Source organism: Petromyzon marinus, chromosome 7 (assembly GCF_048934315.1).
Source record: "Petromyzon marinus isolate PM22_M1 ecotype Great Lakes invasive population chromosome 7, UKy_Petmar_22M1.pri1.0, whole genome shotgun sequence".
In the NCBI taxonomy this organism is placed as follows: domain Eukaryota; kingdom Metazoa; phylum Chordata; class Hyperoartia; order Petromyzontiformes; family Petromyzontidae; genus Petromyzon; species Petromyzon marinus.
In genome coordinates this window covers 16,771,656-16,791,381 of record NC_133673.1, presented here as the reverse complement: position 1 = coordinate 16,791,381, position 19,726 = coordinate 16,771,656, and the positions used below count along the sequence as shown (strand labels likewise).

Below are 19,726 nucleotides of genomic sequence, written 5' to 3'. Positions count from 1 at the left end.
CCGTTCTGTTGGTCCTCACTCCGCTTCCCAGTGGGCCTTTTACAACCTTCATGGCGTCTTATCCGAGCCGCCCATCGAGTGAATTTTCTCCTGATTGCCCGATCATCCAGGCAGCCTCCCGCATAGTTAATCGGTAGATCGCTCTGTCTCTTATTTCCCTCTTGGCCAACAATACATCAGGCTGCCTGCGATAACCACACCCTTGAGATGCAGATTAACCTAATTTGTGTGTAAAGAGCCATCCCGCTCGCGTGTAATACATTATGCTGCTGGGGAAACACGGCCATGCACGTTGTGTTCGTTTATTTTAACACCACGGTTGTGATGAATGCGGCTGTCGTTTCAGGATTTTTTTTTGCTTTTATTTTTTCTTATCGAAGAACAGGCTTTTGCTTTTCTTCCTTTAAACGAGTGTGTCAACTGTGGGAGTATTTATGCAGTGCGTTGTAGGTAACCAATGATTCATGGGCTCGTCGATTAACACCGATTCTGCTGCTCACTGATACACGCGTGGAATACTGCATTGTGCGTGCGAGAATCAAATATTGAATGATTTATAGATATGTTATACAAATAATGTTACATTTTGGCTTCTTGAGCGTACATAATTGTGCGAGATTATAACATAAACAATAAAAAAAGACCTTAAAACAAGACAGAAATCAATCATGTCGTTGAATTGCAACCCGGACACTTGACAATGAATGGAACCCGTGGGAACTGGGACAGTGTGAAGAGTTCCATGCCGCGGGTTAAACTTTATTTTTTGTGATAGCGCTTCAGCAGTGGCACACAAACACAAATAACAAGAACTTCGTTGAGCAGGGCCTTTGCCCGAAGCGTCCCCCGTTGCATGTTTCCCCTTTGAGGGTCGTAGTGTCATCGACGATTGCGTTGCGCGTATGTTTTCCATTGCCTGCTGTGTGTAGTCGGATACTGTTCGTATCTAGACCTCGGCAAGGTAGGGTAAAAGGTAAAAACAACGAGCCTACCTTTACCCTACCTTTTACCTTACCACAATACAATCACTCTACCCTTACCTTTTACCCTTTAGCAAGGTAAGGTAAAAAGCAACGAGCCTATCTTTACCCTACCTTTTACCCTTACCCCATACAAATTACCCGATTGCAAGGTAATTACTGGGGTACTGCACGTGAAAAAGGTTTATAATGGTAAATGCTAGGTAGAGCGCTTTATTCGTATAGAATACTCTCGAATCGGGCGTTGAGACTGTCAACGACACCGTCCTCCATAACCTCCTCGTCCCAGTCGTCTTGGTTGATGACGATCTCATCAACAACCTGATCAAGTTCGTCATTGCCGTCGTCCTCGGACGACCGACGGGCAATAAGATCCTGCGCCGCTCCGGCCCGGTTCGAGGGGACTTTCAGGCAGCCGGCCGTGATCCACGAGCACAAGCACGTGGACTGGATGAAGAGCGTCGACGGCAGCGACTGCCGAACGCGCGTGAACTCCCGCCCGGCTCCGCTGTTCGCACGTTCGCAGGAAGTTGACGTCGCCGGCGCTCCCAAGTAGTCGCAGGCCATCTTGTAGTGGGCGGGGAGCCGGTCTTTGCGGGGAGACCACCACTGCATTACGTCAATGAAGGCGCTGGCGGTTGTGACGCCCATGCTCAGAAAACGATCGACTTCATCGCCGTCGTCAATGGAGCTGCCGACGTTGCTGAACAGGGTGCTGAACAGCGACCGCTCCTCCATATGCTGCAGGACAGAGCAGCGTGCAGTTGCTGGCATCCTGACCTCATCCTCTACTTCAAGAACGTGGTCCATCTCCATCTGGTCCGACATCAATGATCGCAATTTAAAATGGAGGCCTGGAACTGCGCCATGGAGCTTTTAGCGGTGAACAAGGTACTGTATTTACCGGGTAATACTTCGCGCTACCTTTACCCTGCTGGGTAATTCTTCCGAGCTACCTTTACCCTACCCTTTACCTTACCCCTTGGCATGTTGACACCTTTACTCTTTACCTTTACCCTTTTACCCAGTAAAAAGGGTAAATGACCTTACCTTCCTGAGGCCTATTCGTATCTCGCGAATCCTCGGCTTGTTGTTTTCCTGCCGGCACGGTTGAGGTTTATGCGGCCTCCCACCCGCGGCTGTCCAGCCGGTTCCTGCGCCATTTGCAGGAGTCGTGTCCGCCAATTAAATCCGGCGCCTTCATGCCGGCGCCAGGGTCAAGCCGGAATTTCTCCACCGCTGTGAAATCTTGCCTGACGGACAACCCCCCCCCCCCCCGCTCTACGACCGTCGGTACTGCACGGGTGGCAAGCGTTGCCCCCCGTGCACACCGCTCGTCGTTATTGCTTCACGGGAGCGGCGGCGAGCGCGGAGACTGGGCGCAAGCAAAGCTGGAGCGCCCGACGACCGCTCGGCCAGCGTACTAAGGAATGCAAACAGTGAAAGGGCAAAACAGATTTTCATCCCTTTTATGAAATTATGGTTTACGAAAGTGTTGGCGCTTGGGATTTTCCATTTGGGCCCGGTAATCCGATTGGTGCCAACATGCTTCGTTACCCCCAAAGCTGTTTTTGGAAATGTTGCTCTCTGATGAGATTGCCGGAATTTGGTTTTCGTGTTTAAGTCCACACTACCACGAAAGCAGAGAGTGCTAAGCTCCACCACAGTTGCGTGCTGTCACGTGCATTCGGGTGTGATGGGCAGGGTGGGCAGGGAGCCCACCCTAACCCCCCACACCCCTGCCCCCAGAAACTGCAGTCCAATCGGTGACCAGGGTCATATTTACCAACGCAAGGGATACTGTGTTGGTGTTAGCGATGGCGTAGGCGCACGTGTGAGTCTGTGGCACGTTATCTCGGTTAATTCGTTTGTCATGTTCTCAACTTCGTGCTGTTTCTGATGCATTGAAGCGAGTCGGAGCTTTTCGGCGCCGTTAGCTGATGACTTTCGAGGCATGGCCTGTGAACTCCCATCACGTGCCTGCCCAATTGTGACAACATATCAAAACCACATCTGTAGCAAGATGTGAAAGTGGGTTTTTAATAAACTAAAATAGATTTTAACTAGACGTTGGAAAATAAATAATGTTCTTTTTAAACCGAGTTCTTTAACCAAAACGTGTAAACCAGAATATTCGAAGTCTCTGTATTGTTACCACTTGGACGTATTGCGACACCGCGGAGACGTTTGGATTTGCTCGACTTGAATTGCCGTCACATCTTTTGCTCGCTGCTGTGGTGGTGCGGCAAACGCGCTGCGGCACTGCCGCTGCTCCTGCTGTGCCCATTGCTCTCAGTGCGGTCTTTTGGATCTGAAACTTTCACTTGCCTACCCCACGGTCATCCCCAAGCTCGCTTCACTTCAGACCACTGCCCCCCCCCCACCCCAACCCCCAGCCTACACCCCCAGCCCCAAAAACCACGACTCTGGTTATTTATTACAGCCACAATACAGAGAGAGAACGTCTCCTCGCCTCTAGCCACCGCAGTGTTACTAAGCCATTTGTTGTGTGTTGTGTATCGGCGTGTTTCGTGTTTCACTTTGAGCATTCATGAGTTTTTTATGCCGTTGATGTTCTCTACGCACCTTCAAAGTTTCTCCTGCACGGTGTCCATGCCGGAGTCCCTTCCCCCACCCCCCACTGCGTGAGACGTACATTTCCCGCACGCTGAAGGCTCCTTTGCCACACGTGGGATGGGTGTGCGTGGGGAGGAGACTCTGACTGCAGCCCGCCAGGCCGTTGATCATGATGTATACAGCGCAATGCAACTCGGATCGATTGGTACAGTGGCGTCTGAATGTGCCCGCATCTCACGACGTTGGACGCAAACGGTTGGCATATTCCTTTCGTAGAGCAACAGAGGCAGGCGATGAGAGCCAAAGGAGAAGAAGAGAGTTTTGAGCAACTTGATCTGGTGCAGGGAGAAGCCTGCACGGATAGGGGGGGGAGGGAGCGAGTTCCAGACCATGGGGGCAGCGGAGGAGAATGAGCGAGCTCCTGCCGAGCGCAGGCTGACCAGGAGCTTCGATAGAAAGCCGTTTAAGCGCCGCGCTGTCCTCGGAAGGAAGGGGGGCCCCTTGGGATCTCGCTGCGCATCTCCGTAATTGACCCATCAGGAGAACGTGCCCGGTGCAGCCGTTTGCTCGTTTTTGACCGGCGCGTGTCCTTATAGATTTTGTGCTAAACCCGTGTTTGAAAAGATTAGCTTTTGAATATAGTGCACCTCCATTTTTATTTTCAACCGAAATAGCTTTGAGAAATGCATTCTTCACACTGTTGAAATGTTATTCTGTTTAAAAAAAGAAGATTCTCCACCACAGTGTTGTTCCAATTGTGGTATGGATGCCATGCTCAAAGGCAAAGTCTATTCGAAACTCTGGCAGAGCAGTGCGGCCTTCGAGTTATAGAACAGCCCACAGAAGCAAATATCACAGAGCCACCGCTGAGAGCCACACTTTCCCACTCACCCTGCCGCTGAGAGCTGTTTGGATTCAAACCCAGGAGCTCAGCGGCATCGGCTCAGGGCTCTTGATTTCTGAGACACATAGCCACCTCGTTGCGACGTTTTCATTTAATATGGCCATTTAAAATCGGTTCTAGCTAAAGGATTGCATTTCGCAGTCACCCCTAAACACATCCCAGTTTATGACATCATTGCCCAGGTTGATGTAGCCCTCAAAGGTTTGGGACACATTACTGCAGATGTGGCAAGATCGGAAATTGCTACAATCCTAAAAAACTGACACCTATTGAGCGCTTTGAGCTTTCTCAATTAAAAAGAGAGATGACATCGTCATCCTCTCAGCCGACAAGGGCAATGCCACAGTCATCGTGGACAAAACCACATACAATAACAAAATTCAGGACCTACTTAATGATGGTAGCTATACTAAAATGAAAAGAGATCCCACCAACAGCCTCGTTATGAAAACCAACAATATCATCACCGATTCGACATCTTTAATCGAACCAACCAAGCGGTTTTCCTTAAAACCCTCAGCTGCTCGATCACCCAGATTGTATGGCTTACCAAAAATCCATAAAGAAGGTACATCACTTCGTCCTATCATCTCCACCATTGACTCACCCACCTACACACTGGCCCGATTTCTGTCTGAGACCACCTCAGCTGTACTTAACTCAGCTCACCTAGTATCGTTAATTAAGGACATCTCACTATCTCCAGGTGATTTGCTCGTTAGTTTCGATGTGGTCTCTTTGTTTACCAAAGTTCCTGTGCGTGACACCATTGCAATCATTGAAGATTTGGTCCAACAAGGACTGAATGCTGATGTACCGGCCCTGGTGAGACACTGCCTCACCAACACTTACTTCACCTGGATTGGAACTTTCTACAAACAAGTTGAAGGAACTCCAATGGGTTCTCCCTTATCTCCAGTTGTAGCCAATGTTTTCATGGAAAATTTTGAGACAGATGCCATCCAAGCATCCACTCTACATCCGTCCTTGTGGAAGAGGTACGTAGATGACACGTTCATCATCTGGCCACATGGCCGACCAGCTCCGAACCAATTCCTCAACCACATCAATTCCATACACCCAGCCATCAAATTCACCATGGAGGTGGAAAAGGACAGCAAGCTACCATTCTTGGATGCTCTAATCGAAAAGAGACCAGATGGCTCAATGGGACACTATCTACAGCATATCTAAAACCTGACTCCCACCACCATCCTTCCCAGAAGAATTCCCTCATCAAAACCATAGAGCTCGATGTATTTCCGACCATCACCACTTAGCCAGTGAACTGGAACACGTACACCAAGCTCTCAAGATGAATGGATATTCAGACTACACAATCTGTAAAGTTATCACCTCAACCGCTGGGAAAGAACCATCTGAGGACCCAATCAAAACCATCACCTTGCCATACATAGCAGGGGTCACCAAAAAGATTTCCAAAATCATGAGCAAACACAAGATCCAGGTTCGATTTAACACAGTACATAAAATTTGTGATCTGATCCCATCTGTGAAAGATGTAATCCCTGACATGCAATACCCTGGCATCTACAAACTAAGCTGTGTCTGCGGCAGTAGTTACATTGATCATTCTTTTAATGCGGTGGGCTCACATGATATTGATTCTCTAAGACGAAGGTACTTTCCAAGCCCACTGGCTATCAACAAAGATTCGTTCATGAAGCCATCCATATATACAGACACAATTTCAACCGAGAAGATGGGTACAAACTGAGCAATCATTGGAAGGACGTTAGAAACCAGTTTAAATCATAACTAGCTGTGATGTTCCCATCGTATCACCTTCCGATGTTAGTTGCGCTTTATGCCCATTTCAATCTTGAGCGTTCACAGGATTCACACCAAACAGTCACTTTGCGCGCCGACTACCGCTTGGTTGCGGCTTTACGATTTGCCTTTAACATGCTAATCTCTGATTAACATGCTAATTATTACATGGCAGCCCTTTGATTGATTGAAGACCAACCACCGTCAGGTTGGCTGCCCACCACTTGCATTAACATTGGCGGCTGACTTTTGGGCTACGCCCATTTCAAAACCTTATAAACATTTTGCCTTTGGAAGCTTACCCCCCTTTTTCCTGAAGACGACCGCTTGTGTTGCGATCGAAACGTCGTAGTTTTTGTTTTTTGTTATTTTCTTTGAACCTATCTACGTGACTTTACCGAAAGACCCAAAGAATATGGCCATTTACTTTACATTTTCAGAGACGTTACAATACATCTGTGACGGTGTGCGGAGATGGAATGTTTTGTTTTTCACCTTCCATAGCTCCAGATTTACAGTTGACGGGGACCCATCAAATATTTCGAGCTTTCTGGAGTGTGCATCAAGTCCGGTGAATACAAAATTGTATAAAAAATGGTATGTTCAAATCAAACATTCTTGGAAAGGAGAGACACAGCCATTCTACAAAATGCAGGCTGGCTGTTTTTCGTTCCATATAAAACAGACAAAATTACAACACTCTTGTCCGTGCATCATGCGAAGACGCTCGAACATGCGCGTGTCTGCTGGCAGATATTCCGCCCACGGGTGGCAGCTTAGCGTGGCACACGCATGTGCGTAGAGCACAGTGGGACGTTAATTCTCCAAACTACGAACGCGAATTTTCAAAGCGAGCTCTCACGGAACCCGGCGTCAATTAATTTCGAGAAGCATTCATAAAAACGATCCAAGCTTGGTAATGGAGCGCGGTTCACGACCGCAGCGCACGAGCGGAGCTGAGTGAAGGAAATTGCTCGACGCAGTCGGTGAACGATCGCAGTCAGCACCACGTGTTTGTTAGGATTGCTCACTGCGAATGTTGTGAACGTGGCTGAGAGGTGACGCGGGTCAAAGCCTCCCGCGCGGAGACGGTATTCCGGAAACATGGCGACAGGAGAGATTTTGGTTTTCTGCTTGACAACATGCTTCTCGGCGGGGCAAAAAAAGCTTTTTCCAAGCGGTGTGCGTGTGTGCGATCGTGTGTGGGGAGCGGAGGTGCCGTGGTTAGCGCGCTGCGCTACGAACCCGCCGACCCGGGTTCGATTCCCGCTCACGGTGAGCACCAGTCACGATTGTCTAAACCGGTCCTGGGCCTCCCCTAGATCGACTCAGCCTCAAATGAGTACCTGGTGTGTAAACATCGTCGATAGGGTGACAAAAGTGGCCGGGCATGGTGTTGGCTACCCACCCCCTCGTGTGCTCGCCCACAGCACCTGCCCTAGAAGTCTGTTAAGGCTATACGGAGGATCTTTGTTTTTGTGTCGCACTGTCCAGTCCGTGGCATTGTCACTTGTGTTGGCCGTTCAGCCCTTTTCAACCGGGCGGCGGCCGTGGTGGTGGTGAGTACGCACGTGGCTGCCTGGTGTCGACAGATGTAGCGAATTTCCCTTCCTGTGGGCGTGGAGGAGGTGCTGTACTCTGGCTAGCCAGCAGAATGTAGTACAACAAAGTGTGGACTAATATCATCTGTCTCCACTGTAGAGTGTTGCCCCCTCACATTCGTGGGTTTTTTCATGGTGCTCCGGTTTCCTCCCTGCTCTGTAATTAAACACTCACCAAAACATTAAGATTTTTTCAGCCAACTGCAGGACAATTTTTGGTGCCGGCTCACCGCCTGGCAAACTTCCAGCTTGTCTGTGCTTCCTCAGCGATTGTGAGATTGCAATTTGCCAGAAGTACACAAATATATAAAACTAATCATGGAATTATTATTTTTGACAGTTGCCCCGAGGTACAGAGAAAATCCGCGCCTTCCTGGAAGCAATTCCGGTGTTTGATGATGGCGGCAATGTTTTGAGCTTGGGATGCTCTGAGAGTGCTTTATTCTTTCATTTTGTATTCTGTGCATACAGTATTCGTGTCTGCTCTCGTGTCCCACGACACTGCACGTCCCGGGCTGTTTCCGCGGTGATTTTATCACTAGTCACAACGAGTGAACGTGGTGCACGCCCGTCGGAAAAGTTAATTTTGGAGTGCTCATAGCTTTACACAAAATAAAATAACTCGACAACAGATTGCAGCCTTTTCGTCAATGCAATGCGGTGTTGGGAGTCGTTTAAATATGCTTCACCCACGCTTGTCATTGTGGGTTCTTGAAGATGGGACGGCCCATCACCGGTTCGGACACCGTTCGCTGCTGATTTTAGCCACCGGAAGAATTCGAACTCGCTTTGCCAGGTTCACAGCGCAGTGCACCAACCAACGCGCCACCGCTCTCCCATTTTTAACTAAAACTGCACTTTAAAATAACACTTTAAAGTGCAAATGATTTCAGCGTAGTACAGCGCATGCCTTCCATCAAAGCAGAGTCGCTTTTGTTCACCCTGTGAGTGACCGAGCAACGATCGGCTAACCGCCCCTCTTTGATGTGCTCCTGCTATTGTCGTGCAGGATGGGCTGCTCACCCCTCACGCTGCCTCCTGCACTTGTGCCTCCTGCTGCGATGACATGTCCCTGGTGAGTGCGTGTGCGCGCGCGTGCATGTATGTGCGTGTGTGCATGTGTGCGTGCGTCTGTGTGTGTGTGTGTATTTGCGTCTTTGTATGTGTTCGCATTCCTGCGTGTATGCATGAATGCGTGTGTGTGCATGTGCGTGCGTGCGTGTGCGCGCGCGCGTGCGTGTGGTGCAAGTGCATTCCCCACTTTGTCCCACTTTGTCCTGTTTGCCGGGCCATGGCGTGTGCGGGTCTGTCTGCACTTATTCACACACTCAGTCAAGCCCCCCCCCCCACCACGCTGCATCCATTTTGGCTGCTGCTGGTTTTATTCACCGTACAATTTTTATTGCCCCCCCTCCCCCACACCCCCTCGCCCCAGGTTTTACCATTGGTGTTACGTCATAAAACACAAAAGCCATTTGGATTTCTCGAACAGCAGTGCAAACCCCCGAGAACAGCCCACAGAAGTGGATATCCCAGTGCTACCTCTGAGATCCAGAGAGTAGGGGCAATACCTTCCCACTTGCCCTGCCGCTGAGAGTAATGTTCGTTGTATGACAGTCAAACCAATAATTATCGAAGAGCTAGACTATATCTTAATTAAGTGCAGAAGCAAATTTAATGTGATGAGATTTTTTTGTGCAGTCATTGATGATGGGGCTGGAACTATTAATTCCATACACTTGACATCCCGGTTTAAGCACAAGCAATGACCTGATTTGTAACACAGGATCTCAGCAGTGCCGGCCATGATCTCTGTTCTTTAAGGCACTTGTTAAAAACGAACATGAGCCTGGCGCGCCGGTTTATGGAAAAGAAGAGCGCTTAAAGAGTTTCACTGTAATCCCAAAAACCCCTACGACGCGGCGTTGAGGGCTTATGCCGTGGCCCTCTCTCGCCCGGCACCTCCTGACTCACGCTGCCTTCCTGCTGGTGGTCAGCGAGGCCCCTGCCACTGCTATCCACACCGCCACCGCCGCCGCGCGATTGGCTGTTTATTTCCACGAGGCCGGGCCGAGTGGGGGATGCCGGGCGATCCCGGTGAAACGGAGCGCATTGTCGTCGCACGGACATGATCGGATACGTCTGAACTGACCATTTGCTTGTTTGTGATTTGGACATTGATTCATTGACATTTTTTACCATCGATGCGAGAAGTCTCTTTTCCAAGAGTGACTTGGGTCAACAAGTAACAAGACTCACGCTCATATTTCAGACCTGGGATGCAGAGCTAAGAGGCCTACAAATGGCGTTCGATTATTACTCCTTTGCATTGAACCAGCTGAATCAAATTCCCATCCTGCTCACGTTCACTAAAAGTCAAAATTAAATAGATTTTTTGCTCATGTAAGCACTGAGGCTGTATTCAACGCCTGTTGAAAGCCCTGAGCCAGTGGTGGAAATGGCGGTGGTGAGTCTATCCATCGAATGACCACTGTTGATTCTGAAAAACAGGGGTTACTCATATTTATGAATCCCGTGAATCTCATTTTGTCAACCCTGCAAAGATGATGGGCTGAGTTACCCCCCCCCCCGTCCCGCGACCAGGGTTTGTGCTCACAACCTTCTGCTTGTGAGGCGCCCGCTCTCTCGCTTAGCCTCATTGTCCACTGCTCCTTGTTATCGCCACTCGCCAGCATTTGGCCTCTTTCGGCTGCGATATGAATTGGCCGTTGACATTTGAATTCCGAATGTCACATTCCATGCCTGGCGGTAGAAATAAATAAATATAAACCTACAACTATTGGATGCACCATAAGGGCATGTACAAATTAATAACCGTGGGAATGTGATAGAAAGAATGAACGTTGATTTTACGAGTTGCGGTAATTAGCGTGACAATGAGCACAGGGGTTCAAAGTGAGCGTGTCTGCAGCGGCATTTAGTGTGCACCACGTCGGTGATTGGGGCACCTGAAGAGGAGCGCAATCAGGGGGTCATTCACCGCCGCGGGGACCGTGGCCCCCACCGCATGCTGCGACGATCGCGTTTCGCTCGGTGGAATTTTGCGCCCTCGATTCGTGTGCGTTTTGTGACTGCGGTTTCTCTGCCCGCGTTCGGCGTTGCCGTGGGAACGCCGCAGTGGCCGATCGTGACCGTTTGCGGATCGCGCGGTTACCCCTCCGCCGACGCAATCGCACGGACGTACGGACACACGCTGAAAACCCGACGGCGTTTACCTCCGCGCCGGTTTTCCGCGGTCGTGCCATAGAGCTCTTAGGTGCACTTTCAGGTTGCTCCGCGTGTCGCTCGCAACAATGTCTTCGGTTTCTGCAGAAGTTCGCAGCAACATGGCGAGAAACGTTGGACAACCACACGCGGTGCAACCTGAAAACGCATTCAATCGCTGGAGGATATTTAAATGCGAAGGCTTCGTCAGCCATTGTTATTATTCACCATTGATTTTTGAGTAAAGCCATGCAATGATTATCCGACAAAATCAGTGTCGTGAAGGTCCTCACCCACCCGACACAGCCAAACAGATGAATTGCCACGTGGCATACAAGCGTTCCACGTGCCAGTCACTATTGATTCAGCTCGCCTACCGGTAAGTTCGAGGAGAATCCTCGCATCCAAATGTGCCAATTGGATGCGACGTGTCGTTTAATCATCACGCGGCCTAACCCCGAAATCAATCGTGCGTGGTGTTTCTCTCCTCACCCCAACCCTGGGCTCCCTCGGAGGTGCAGTCGGGCCCCGTGCGGCTCTTCGTGCCGTACAAGCGCCGAAAGAAGGACACGGAGCTCTCCCACCACAGAAAGGACGGCTCCAAGAACATCGCCGTCTTCCCCGCCACTCCCACCTGTAGGGTCCCTCGCCCCCCCCCCCCCCCCAATCGACACTGCCGCTGCGTTTCCACTCTCGGTTTCTCGTTCATTTCCATCCCAGAAGGGACTTCCGGCTCAAATGAGCCCAGATCCCTTTTATGCCCCTGAGCCGGTGGCGTAAAAATTCCACAATCCTATCCATAGGACAACCACTGTCGACGTTCTCACAAAGTGATATCTATTTTATCAAGTCCAGAGGGATGATGGGCCAAGTTGACCTCCCAACCCGGATTTTAACTCTCAATCTTGCGATTGTGAGTCACTCGCAGTGCCACTGAGCCACCTGTATTTATATATATTATTACACCTGTTTTTAGTCACGGACGTTACTGTTAATCGTCCTTGCAGGGATGTTTTTCCTAAATACTCATGATTATTCGGCATTCTTTCCTTGAATCGCGAGGCATGCCTAGGGATTGATTTGGTAATTATACGCGTGCGTTGCATTCTTTTACACAAATTAGTGTGTGCGCTAATCCCTTAATCATGAAAGGACCTTTGTATGTTCCAACAAACAGTGCTTACGCACGGTTAGACACAGTTCAGTATTGTTCTCGTGACTTTAATATGCACAAAGCAAACAAATCAAGGTAATAGTGCAGATCGTATAAGATTATTGCTGATGCCGTGGGTGTGTGTGTGTGTTCGCTTTAACATTTCCGTGGGGAGCGGTAGTGCAGCGGTTAGCGTGCTGTGCTACGAACTCAGCGAGTTAGGTTCCCGCTCATGGACAGCATCGGTGACGAATATCTGAAAGGGTCTTGGGCCTCCCCGAGATCGACTCAACCTCAATTGAGTACCTGGGGCGATGTGTAGTAAACACCGCTACTAGGGAACAAAGGCAGCCGAGCGCGTTGCTGGCCACCCACCCCCTCTTGTGGTGTGCTGGCCTTCGTAGGTGCTCGCTAACAGTACTTGCCCCGACAGTATGTTGAGCTATAGGGGGGATCTTTATCTTTATAGCTTTAGACTTAGGTTTAAAAGACGGTCAGAAGGAAAACACGATGATTCATCGTCATATTTGTACCGTCAGAAATTGAACGTAACATTTAAAAGCGTGGCCACTTTGTGAAGATTCCCTGAATGTTAATATATTGAAAGGGGATTCATTGGAAATGTTAATGATGCGCCTGCCGACGACCGAGAGACACGCGAGGTAAGAAGGCGTCCTGCTTCAGTCGCTCCGTAATTCTCTCGTTACGAATTAAGAGCCCTCAGCTCCCGGAGTGGAAATGTCGCACATCCTAGTGCTGCCGATTTAACGAGGCCACAAACTTTTTACTTTCATATCACGGTTGCTGAGCTGAGCACAGGTCCGAAGGCATGACACGTCAAGTGGCCAGCAACAAACGGCATGATTGAGAGTGCCACATAGATAAGAGTTGTTGTTGGCATTCCTTGCATCGAGCAAGGTTATAAGAACTTGGGGAAAAGCGACGGTGGGAGGGAATCAAAAGGCATTCCAAAGTGAAGCGGTGCGAGGGTAGAATCAGAAAGGAAAGTGTTGTGATCTGCAGTGTGGTGGGTGAGCGAGTGGGTGAGTGTGTTGTTGTGACCTGCAGTCCATTGGTTGACCAGTGAGTCTGGTAGATTGAGTCCTCAACACGGGTGGACGATTCAATGAGTGAAGTTCATGGGGACAGTAACCATGGCAGTAGCGATAGAATAGTAATGATGTAGGAATTGGATGCTAAACCCCAGATATGACATCATCAGGATTCCACGGGAGTACGAGTTTGTGCTTTGTACAGCAGCGGTAATGGTTGTTTACCGTTAAAGACAAAGGCTTTGTCACCGAGAAGAATAGCCCAGGCTTCTCCAGTCCCTCCTGAGCCAGAGTGGCGGTGCGGTGATGCCACCACAAGACTGGAGGAAACAAACCGGTGAGCCCGACCGCTCTCCCGAACCCCTGTGCGCGAACGTGTGCACGTGGTCGTGTGCGCGTGCCCAGACGGCGTGGCGTCGACGGGCGCGCTTGACGGCTCTCCCCCCGAGCTCCTGCCCTTCGAGCGCGGTGGCGGCGTCGGGGAGCACCTCGCCGCGGGCCCCGCGCTCCTCGCCGACCCCACCGGCCCCGCCGCGGACGTGTACGGCACCTCGGCCGGTGAGCGTCGCGGGCGGCGTGCATCGCCGTCGTTTGTTCTAAATATTGATAATAACGCTGATGACGATACCTGCACTTATGTTGAATCTGCCAGGGCGCGAATCGTATCAGAGCCGAGGGGACCACCTCATGGCAGCTTGTCCTTTGTGTGGCACGGGGTGGCGGGGCACTGGTCTGCAAAGTGGGTTGGATTCCGCCCCCAGGGGGCGATGGTTGTGATGCGTAATCCCAATTGATAACGCACGTCACGTGAGTGCGAAGCAGGTCCTCAAGAGCCAGCGGAGTCGAAGGAGCTGGATTGAGCAGAGTACTGAAGGCAGGTAGCAGCAGCAGCACGGCAATGTTATTGGTTATTTATTGTCGAAGACAACCGATAACATTGTGCACACTGGAGTGCTTGATAAAGCAACACAAAGGAGCACTCATGTTTAGGGACATCATTGTGTGCTTCGGATCCACTACATTCCATGCACGGTTTTGAAGGGTGAGTGATCGGACGTGCTCTTAACTGGCATTACACTTCCAGAGGGAATCGTATGGTCAGAGCGGTCATGCGGGTAGCATCAGTGCGTGTCGTTGGGCGCGATGTCCGCGTGTTTTTCGGCGAGCAACGGGCGGCACAACCCGAAAACCCTCGTCGGAGCGCCGCGCAGCGCAACCACGGAGACCGACGCAGCAGTACTCACTTTATCCACCTGGCGGGATGATGGACCGAGACGACCCCCGACCTGTCGCCCTCCACATATTTGTCGCGGTACCCTTCCACGAAGCAAGACACCTCTGTCTTGCTTCGTGCCCCATTGTTCCTCCACATTTAGCCAAGCAAGTATTTTGTTACTGTGCAGACAATTATAATAATTGGCTCTTTCTCCGCGTCCAATTTGCTTACCAATTGATTCACCCCAAAGTCTGCCGTCGGCTTTGTGATCCCGAGGGTCGGTGTCTGCAGTGGGAGATTGCGCCGATCGCTACCTGGATGTGGCTGCGGTGGAGCCTGCCTTGGTTTTTTTCCCCTACGGATAAATTCACGGCATATCTTGGAGAATCTGCGATATGTCCCTGTGGTTTACGTGAGCGGTGGGTGCCGCAACCCTTACCGACTCGCGGGGCATCGTCGGCCGTCGACAAATGTTCGCGGACCACACTGCACCATTAGCATATTTGTATAACTTAAAACGACTCTAATCGCCGTGCGAAGTGTTCATTAAAAAGCCATAAAAATCAGTAGATTCAGTCAATAGCCAGCTGGGTTGATGAGTCGTGAATAAAATAACCACGGTAATGGTGATGACGATTTGTGTTTAACGTCGCGCGATAGGACCTCCTTTGCCAGTACCAAAATATGAGAATAGGTTTTCCCCTTTTTTTTGGCAACAAAACAGGTGTTAAGATGTCAAAACACCAAACTGAAGCCTTTCTACAAGGAATCATGTCTGCATGGAATCATGTCTGCATTAACCACAATACTTGTGTTTGCATTCTGACCACAAGTATTGTGGTTAATGCAGACATGATTCCTTCCTTGTAAAAGGTTTCAGTTTGGTGTTTTAACATCTTAACACCTGTTTTGTTATTCTTAGCTCTTTTGGTGAAGTCACGTTGAAGGGAAACAATAAAATAATAATAATATATATAAAACAATAAAAATTCTCACAACGTTTCGACCATAACACAAACGGTCATCATCAGGTGTGAAAACCAACGGCAAGAAACATTTGAAAGAAGTGTCGGTCCGCATTTTATTATTTATTTTCCGAACGGTGTTTGTTTTATTTCTTTTTTTTTTAAAACGTTAGCACCACAGGCAGCGATTTGGCAGTTTGTTTAGAAGGACGAGTCCACCTATGTTCTGAAAAGAGGAGGGGGGAGACGAAAAATTAATGTATGCTGTCTGAAAGCCACCGTAAGCATGAACAATCAATTAAGACCTGAAATGGTTTATCAAATCCTTCCAATGATTGCTAAGCCAGAATCCATCTTCTCGGTTGAAATTGTCTCTGTGTTTTTATATGTGAATAGCCTCATGAACGAATCTCCCATGGTAGCCAGATGGCTTACAAAGAACCTCTGTCTTGGAGAAGTCAATGTCATGTGAGCCTACTGAATTATAACAATGATCTGCCATGGCCGAGGTGTTGGTCCTACCGTGTTTAAGGTCTGCTTTGTGTTCACGAATGCGGTCCGAGACATGGCGTTTGGTTTCTGTTTTGTTGCCAGAAAAAAGGGGAAAACCTCTTCTCGTAGCGCGATAGGTGACTTACATCGCATCTCATTCAAAACATTTGAAAGGGCACCCACAGTGGCAGCTCTCCCTGTGTGAACAAGGCAATCGGGCATTAGTGTGGCAGTAGGGGGAGATGATTGCTCCTGTTTGCGTCATCCCAATTGATTAGTTTGAGTACAATCTAAATAGCTATGCAATTGGCAGTAAAAAATAGATGGTGTTTTTTGAGAAAAACATCGTACAGTGAGGGAAAAAGTATTTGATCCCCTGCTGATTTTGTACGTTTGCCCACTGACAAAGAAATGATCAGTCTATAATTTTAATGGTAGGTTCATTTGAACAGTGAGAGACGAATAACAACAAAAATCCAGAAAAACGCATGTCAAAAATGTTATAAATTGATTTGCATTTTAGTGAGGGAAATAAGTATTTGACCCCTCTGCAAAACATGACTTAGTACTTGGTGGCAAAACCCTTGTTGGCAATCACAGAGGTCAGACGTTTCTTGTAGTTGGCCACCAGGTTTGCACATATCTCAGGAGGGATTTTGTCCCACTTCTCTTTGCAGATCTTCTCCAAGTCAATAAGGTTTCAAGGGTGACGTTTGGCAACTCGAACCTTCAGCTCCCTCCACAGATTTTCTATGGGATTAAGGTCTGGAAACTGGCTAGGCCACTCCAAGATTTGATGGTACATGGCCCCGTCCATCGTCTCTTTGATGCAGTGAAGTTGTCCTGTCCCCTTAGCAGAAAAACACCCCCAAAGCATAATGTTTCCACCTCCATGTTTGACGTTGGGGATAGTGTTCTTGGGGTCATAGCCAGCATTCCTCCTCCTGTAAACACGGTGAGTTGAGTTGATGCCAAAGAGCTCCATTTTGGTCTCATCTGACCACAACACTTTCACCCAGTTGTCCTCTGAATCATTCAGATGTTCATTGGCAATCTTCAGACGGGCATGTATATGTGCTTTCTTGAGCAGGGGGACCTTGCGGACGCTGCAGGATTTCAGTCCGTCACGGGGTAGTGTGTTACCAATTGTTTTCTTGGTGACTATGGTCCCAGCTGCTTTGATATCATTGACAAGATCCTCCCGTGTAGTTCTGGGCTGATTCCTCACCGTTCTAATGATCATTGCAACTCCACGAGGTGAGATCTTGCATGGAGCCCCAGGCCGAGGGAGATTGACAGTTATTTTGTGTTTCTTCCATTTGCGAATAATCGCACCAACTGTTGTCACCTTCTCATCAACCTGCTTGGCAATGGTCTTGTAGCCCATTCCAGCCTTGTGTAGGTCTACAATCTTGTTCCTGACATCCTTGGAGAGCTCTTTGGTCTTGGCCATGGTGGAGAGTTTGGAATCTGATTGATTGATTGCTTCTGTGGACAGGTGCCTTTTATACAGGTAACAAGCTGAGATTAGGAGCACTCCCTTTAAGAGTGTGCTCCTAATCTCAGCTCGTTACCTATATAAAAGACACCTGGGAGCCAGAAATATTTCTGATTGAGAGGGGGTCAAATAGTTATTTCCCTCATTAAAATGCAAATCAATTTATAACATTTTTGACATGCGTTTTTCTGGATTTTGTTGTTATTCTGTCTCTCACTGTTCAAATAAACCTACCATTAAAATTATAGACTGATCATTTCTTTGTCAGTGGGCCAACGTACAAAATCAGCAGGGGATCAAATACTTTTTTTCCTTACTGTATATCCAACTGTTCCCACGGAAATGTTGGCCTCAGCTGGGAACCGCTGGGCTGGAGTACGAAGGATGATATGTCAATAAAAGCCACTGTGCCCGACTGTTAACCATATTTTAAAGCTCGTTGACATAAATTACTTTTTATGACCTCGTAATACCTTCCTACGTTGCATTAATCATATAGATATGCAGTAGAAGATATGCAGGCAGAGACCCTGCATAATGGGCTTACTTCACAGAGTACATATTATTATGAAAGCAGTGAACTCGACCGCATTTTACACAGGAGGTGCCCTGCCCCCGGGCACCTTGGCGCTCGTTCGGGGCCGACGAGCACCGTCGCCCCTGTAATCGTCGCGGTCATCGTTGGCGCGGTGATTAGACAGCGCCACGAGGCGAGACGCGACCTCGATGGCGAGGCGGTGCCTCCCGTGGTGGGGACGTCGCTCCAGCGGCAAGGCCCGTCGAGATTTGCCCAGCGCGGAGGCCAATTGTACTCTGACGAGGATCGTTGTGCGGCCCTGTTGACGTGACGCTCGTGTCGCTCGGGGCCGAGGTGGAACTCAAGCCTCTTGCTGACGGAGGCTGTCAGGGACGTGTGACGGCGTGAGCCCCGCGCCACAGCCCGCAGGGTGTTTTATTATTTTTCCAGCTGGGTAGCTAAGGTCTTGATGTTTGTGACGGAGCTCGTGCCATTTCCAGTCACGAGGTTGCTAATTGCCGATAGGCTTGGCGCAGCTGCCGACATCCCGCGTTCGATCACAGACACGGCAGGCGGTGTCCGTGGGATGTTCACCCCGTGGTTAGTGCGCTGCCATAAAAATGTAAAGGCGCAGGAGTGCAACTTGCTGACGCCGCTGCTGGCGGAAGGGGCCTCCACGAGTGGAAGCTCTGTAGAGCCTCTCTTACGGATACTTGGGTCTTATCGATCACACTGGCCAGACGTCTTGGAATACCTAGGAGTGCCCACACTTTACCCCACCACACGTCACACGCCGATCGTAGGCTAACCGCGGCGTACCCATTGATGCCGCTGGATAAAGAGAAGCTCAGAGGGGAACGGGAACCGTTGTTTCAAACTGGCGCGCCGGGAGGACGACGGGCCGAACCGGCGAGCCCTGCATTGCACATTCGGTGTGCCGCTTGATATTGCGCCGTGGTAGCGGCGCCGCGCTCCGTGCGAGCATGTCGCCCGAGCTCCGACGAGCGTGGCCTACAGGGGAAATTTTCGCGGGTGAAACGCCGGCCGGCCGTCAGATGCGCAGCATGGCGAGGGCACCATTTGGCATTGAAATTTTCGTGTCGTGCTGAAAGCGATGGCATCGAGGTCCGGTCAGACAGAACCAGAAGCGGAGACTCCGTCGTACCTGTCGCTAAAATGATTCGGCCGAGGAGAGGTCGGCACAGCGGCTCGTAAACTCGTGGTTCGCAACCCTGAGTCGCGCGGATATGTCATGAAAAACAAAAACAAACGTCGGGCCACGTTTTAATGCCGTGCCCGCTTTTGGCAGTGAGCCTTCTTCCTTCGTGTGGTGTTTGAAAAGCAATGGGGCTTAATAATTGTCTCATGTTGAATCTATGGGACCCTTTCGATAAGTAAAAATAAGAATAGGCTTTTCCCTTTCTGGCAAGAATACAGGAGGTGGTAAGATGTTCAGAAACCAAATAGACACCTATCACAAGGCATCAAAGTGTGCATTTGACCACACATTCTTGTGGTAAAACCTGCAAACAAACGTGGTTTGATACTAATGTATGTATCGTCCTTGAAACTGATTGGCCTTGTCTCACCAGTGTTAGATCAAAGAACGCTAAAAGGCAAACAGAGCAAACACAATGCAAATATCAGAGCACGTGTGGTTAATGCAGACTTGATGCCTTGTGATAGGTGTGTATTTGGTGTTTGAACATCTTAACACCTCTTATATTCTTGCAGGAGAGGGTAAAGCCGATTATT

The 19,726-nt window shown here is 49.4% G+C and overlaps 1 protein-coding gene across 7 annotated transcripts in view; it reads left to right on the top strand.

The window, feature by feature from the left end:
- The window catches only part of LOC116940054 (deformed epidermal autoregulatory factor 1 homolog), a 59,437-nt gene that overhangs the window by 17,434 nt on the left and 22,277 nt on the right, over positions 1-19,726 (top strand). For 6 of the 7 annotated variants that reach the window (XM_032949334.2, XM_032949331.2, XM_032949335.2 and 3 more), the window contains exons 6-8: positions 8,863-8,928; positions 11,594-11,714; positions 13,689-13,841. In XM_032949334.2, the coding sequence (XP_032805225.2) occupies positions 8,863-8,928; positions 11,594-11,714; positions 13,689-13,841 (340 nt within the window). The remainder of the gene's footprint in view (positions 1-8,862; positions 8,929-11,593; positions 11,715-13,688; positions 13,842-19,726) is intronic. The other variant, XM_076065470.1, reaches the window with a different exon arrangement.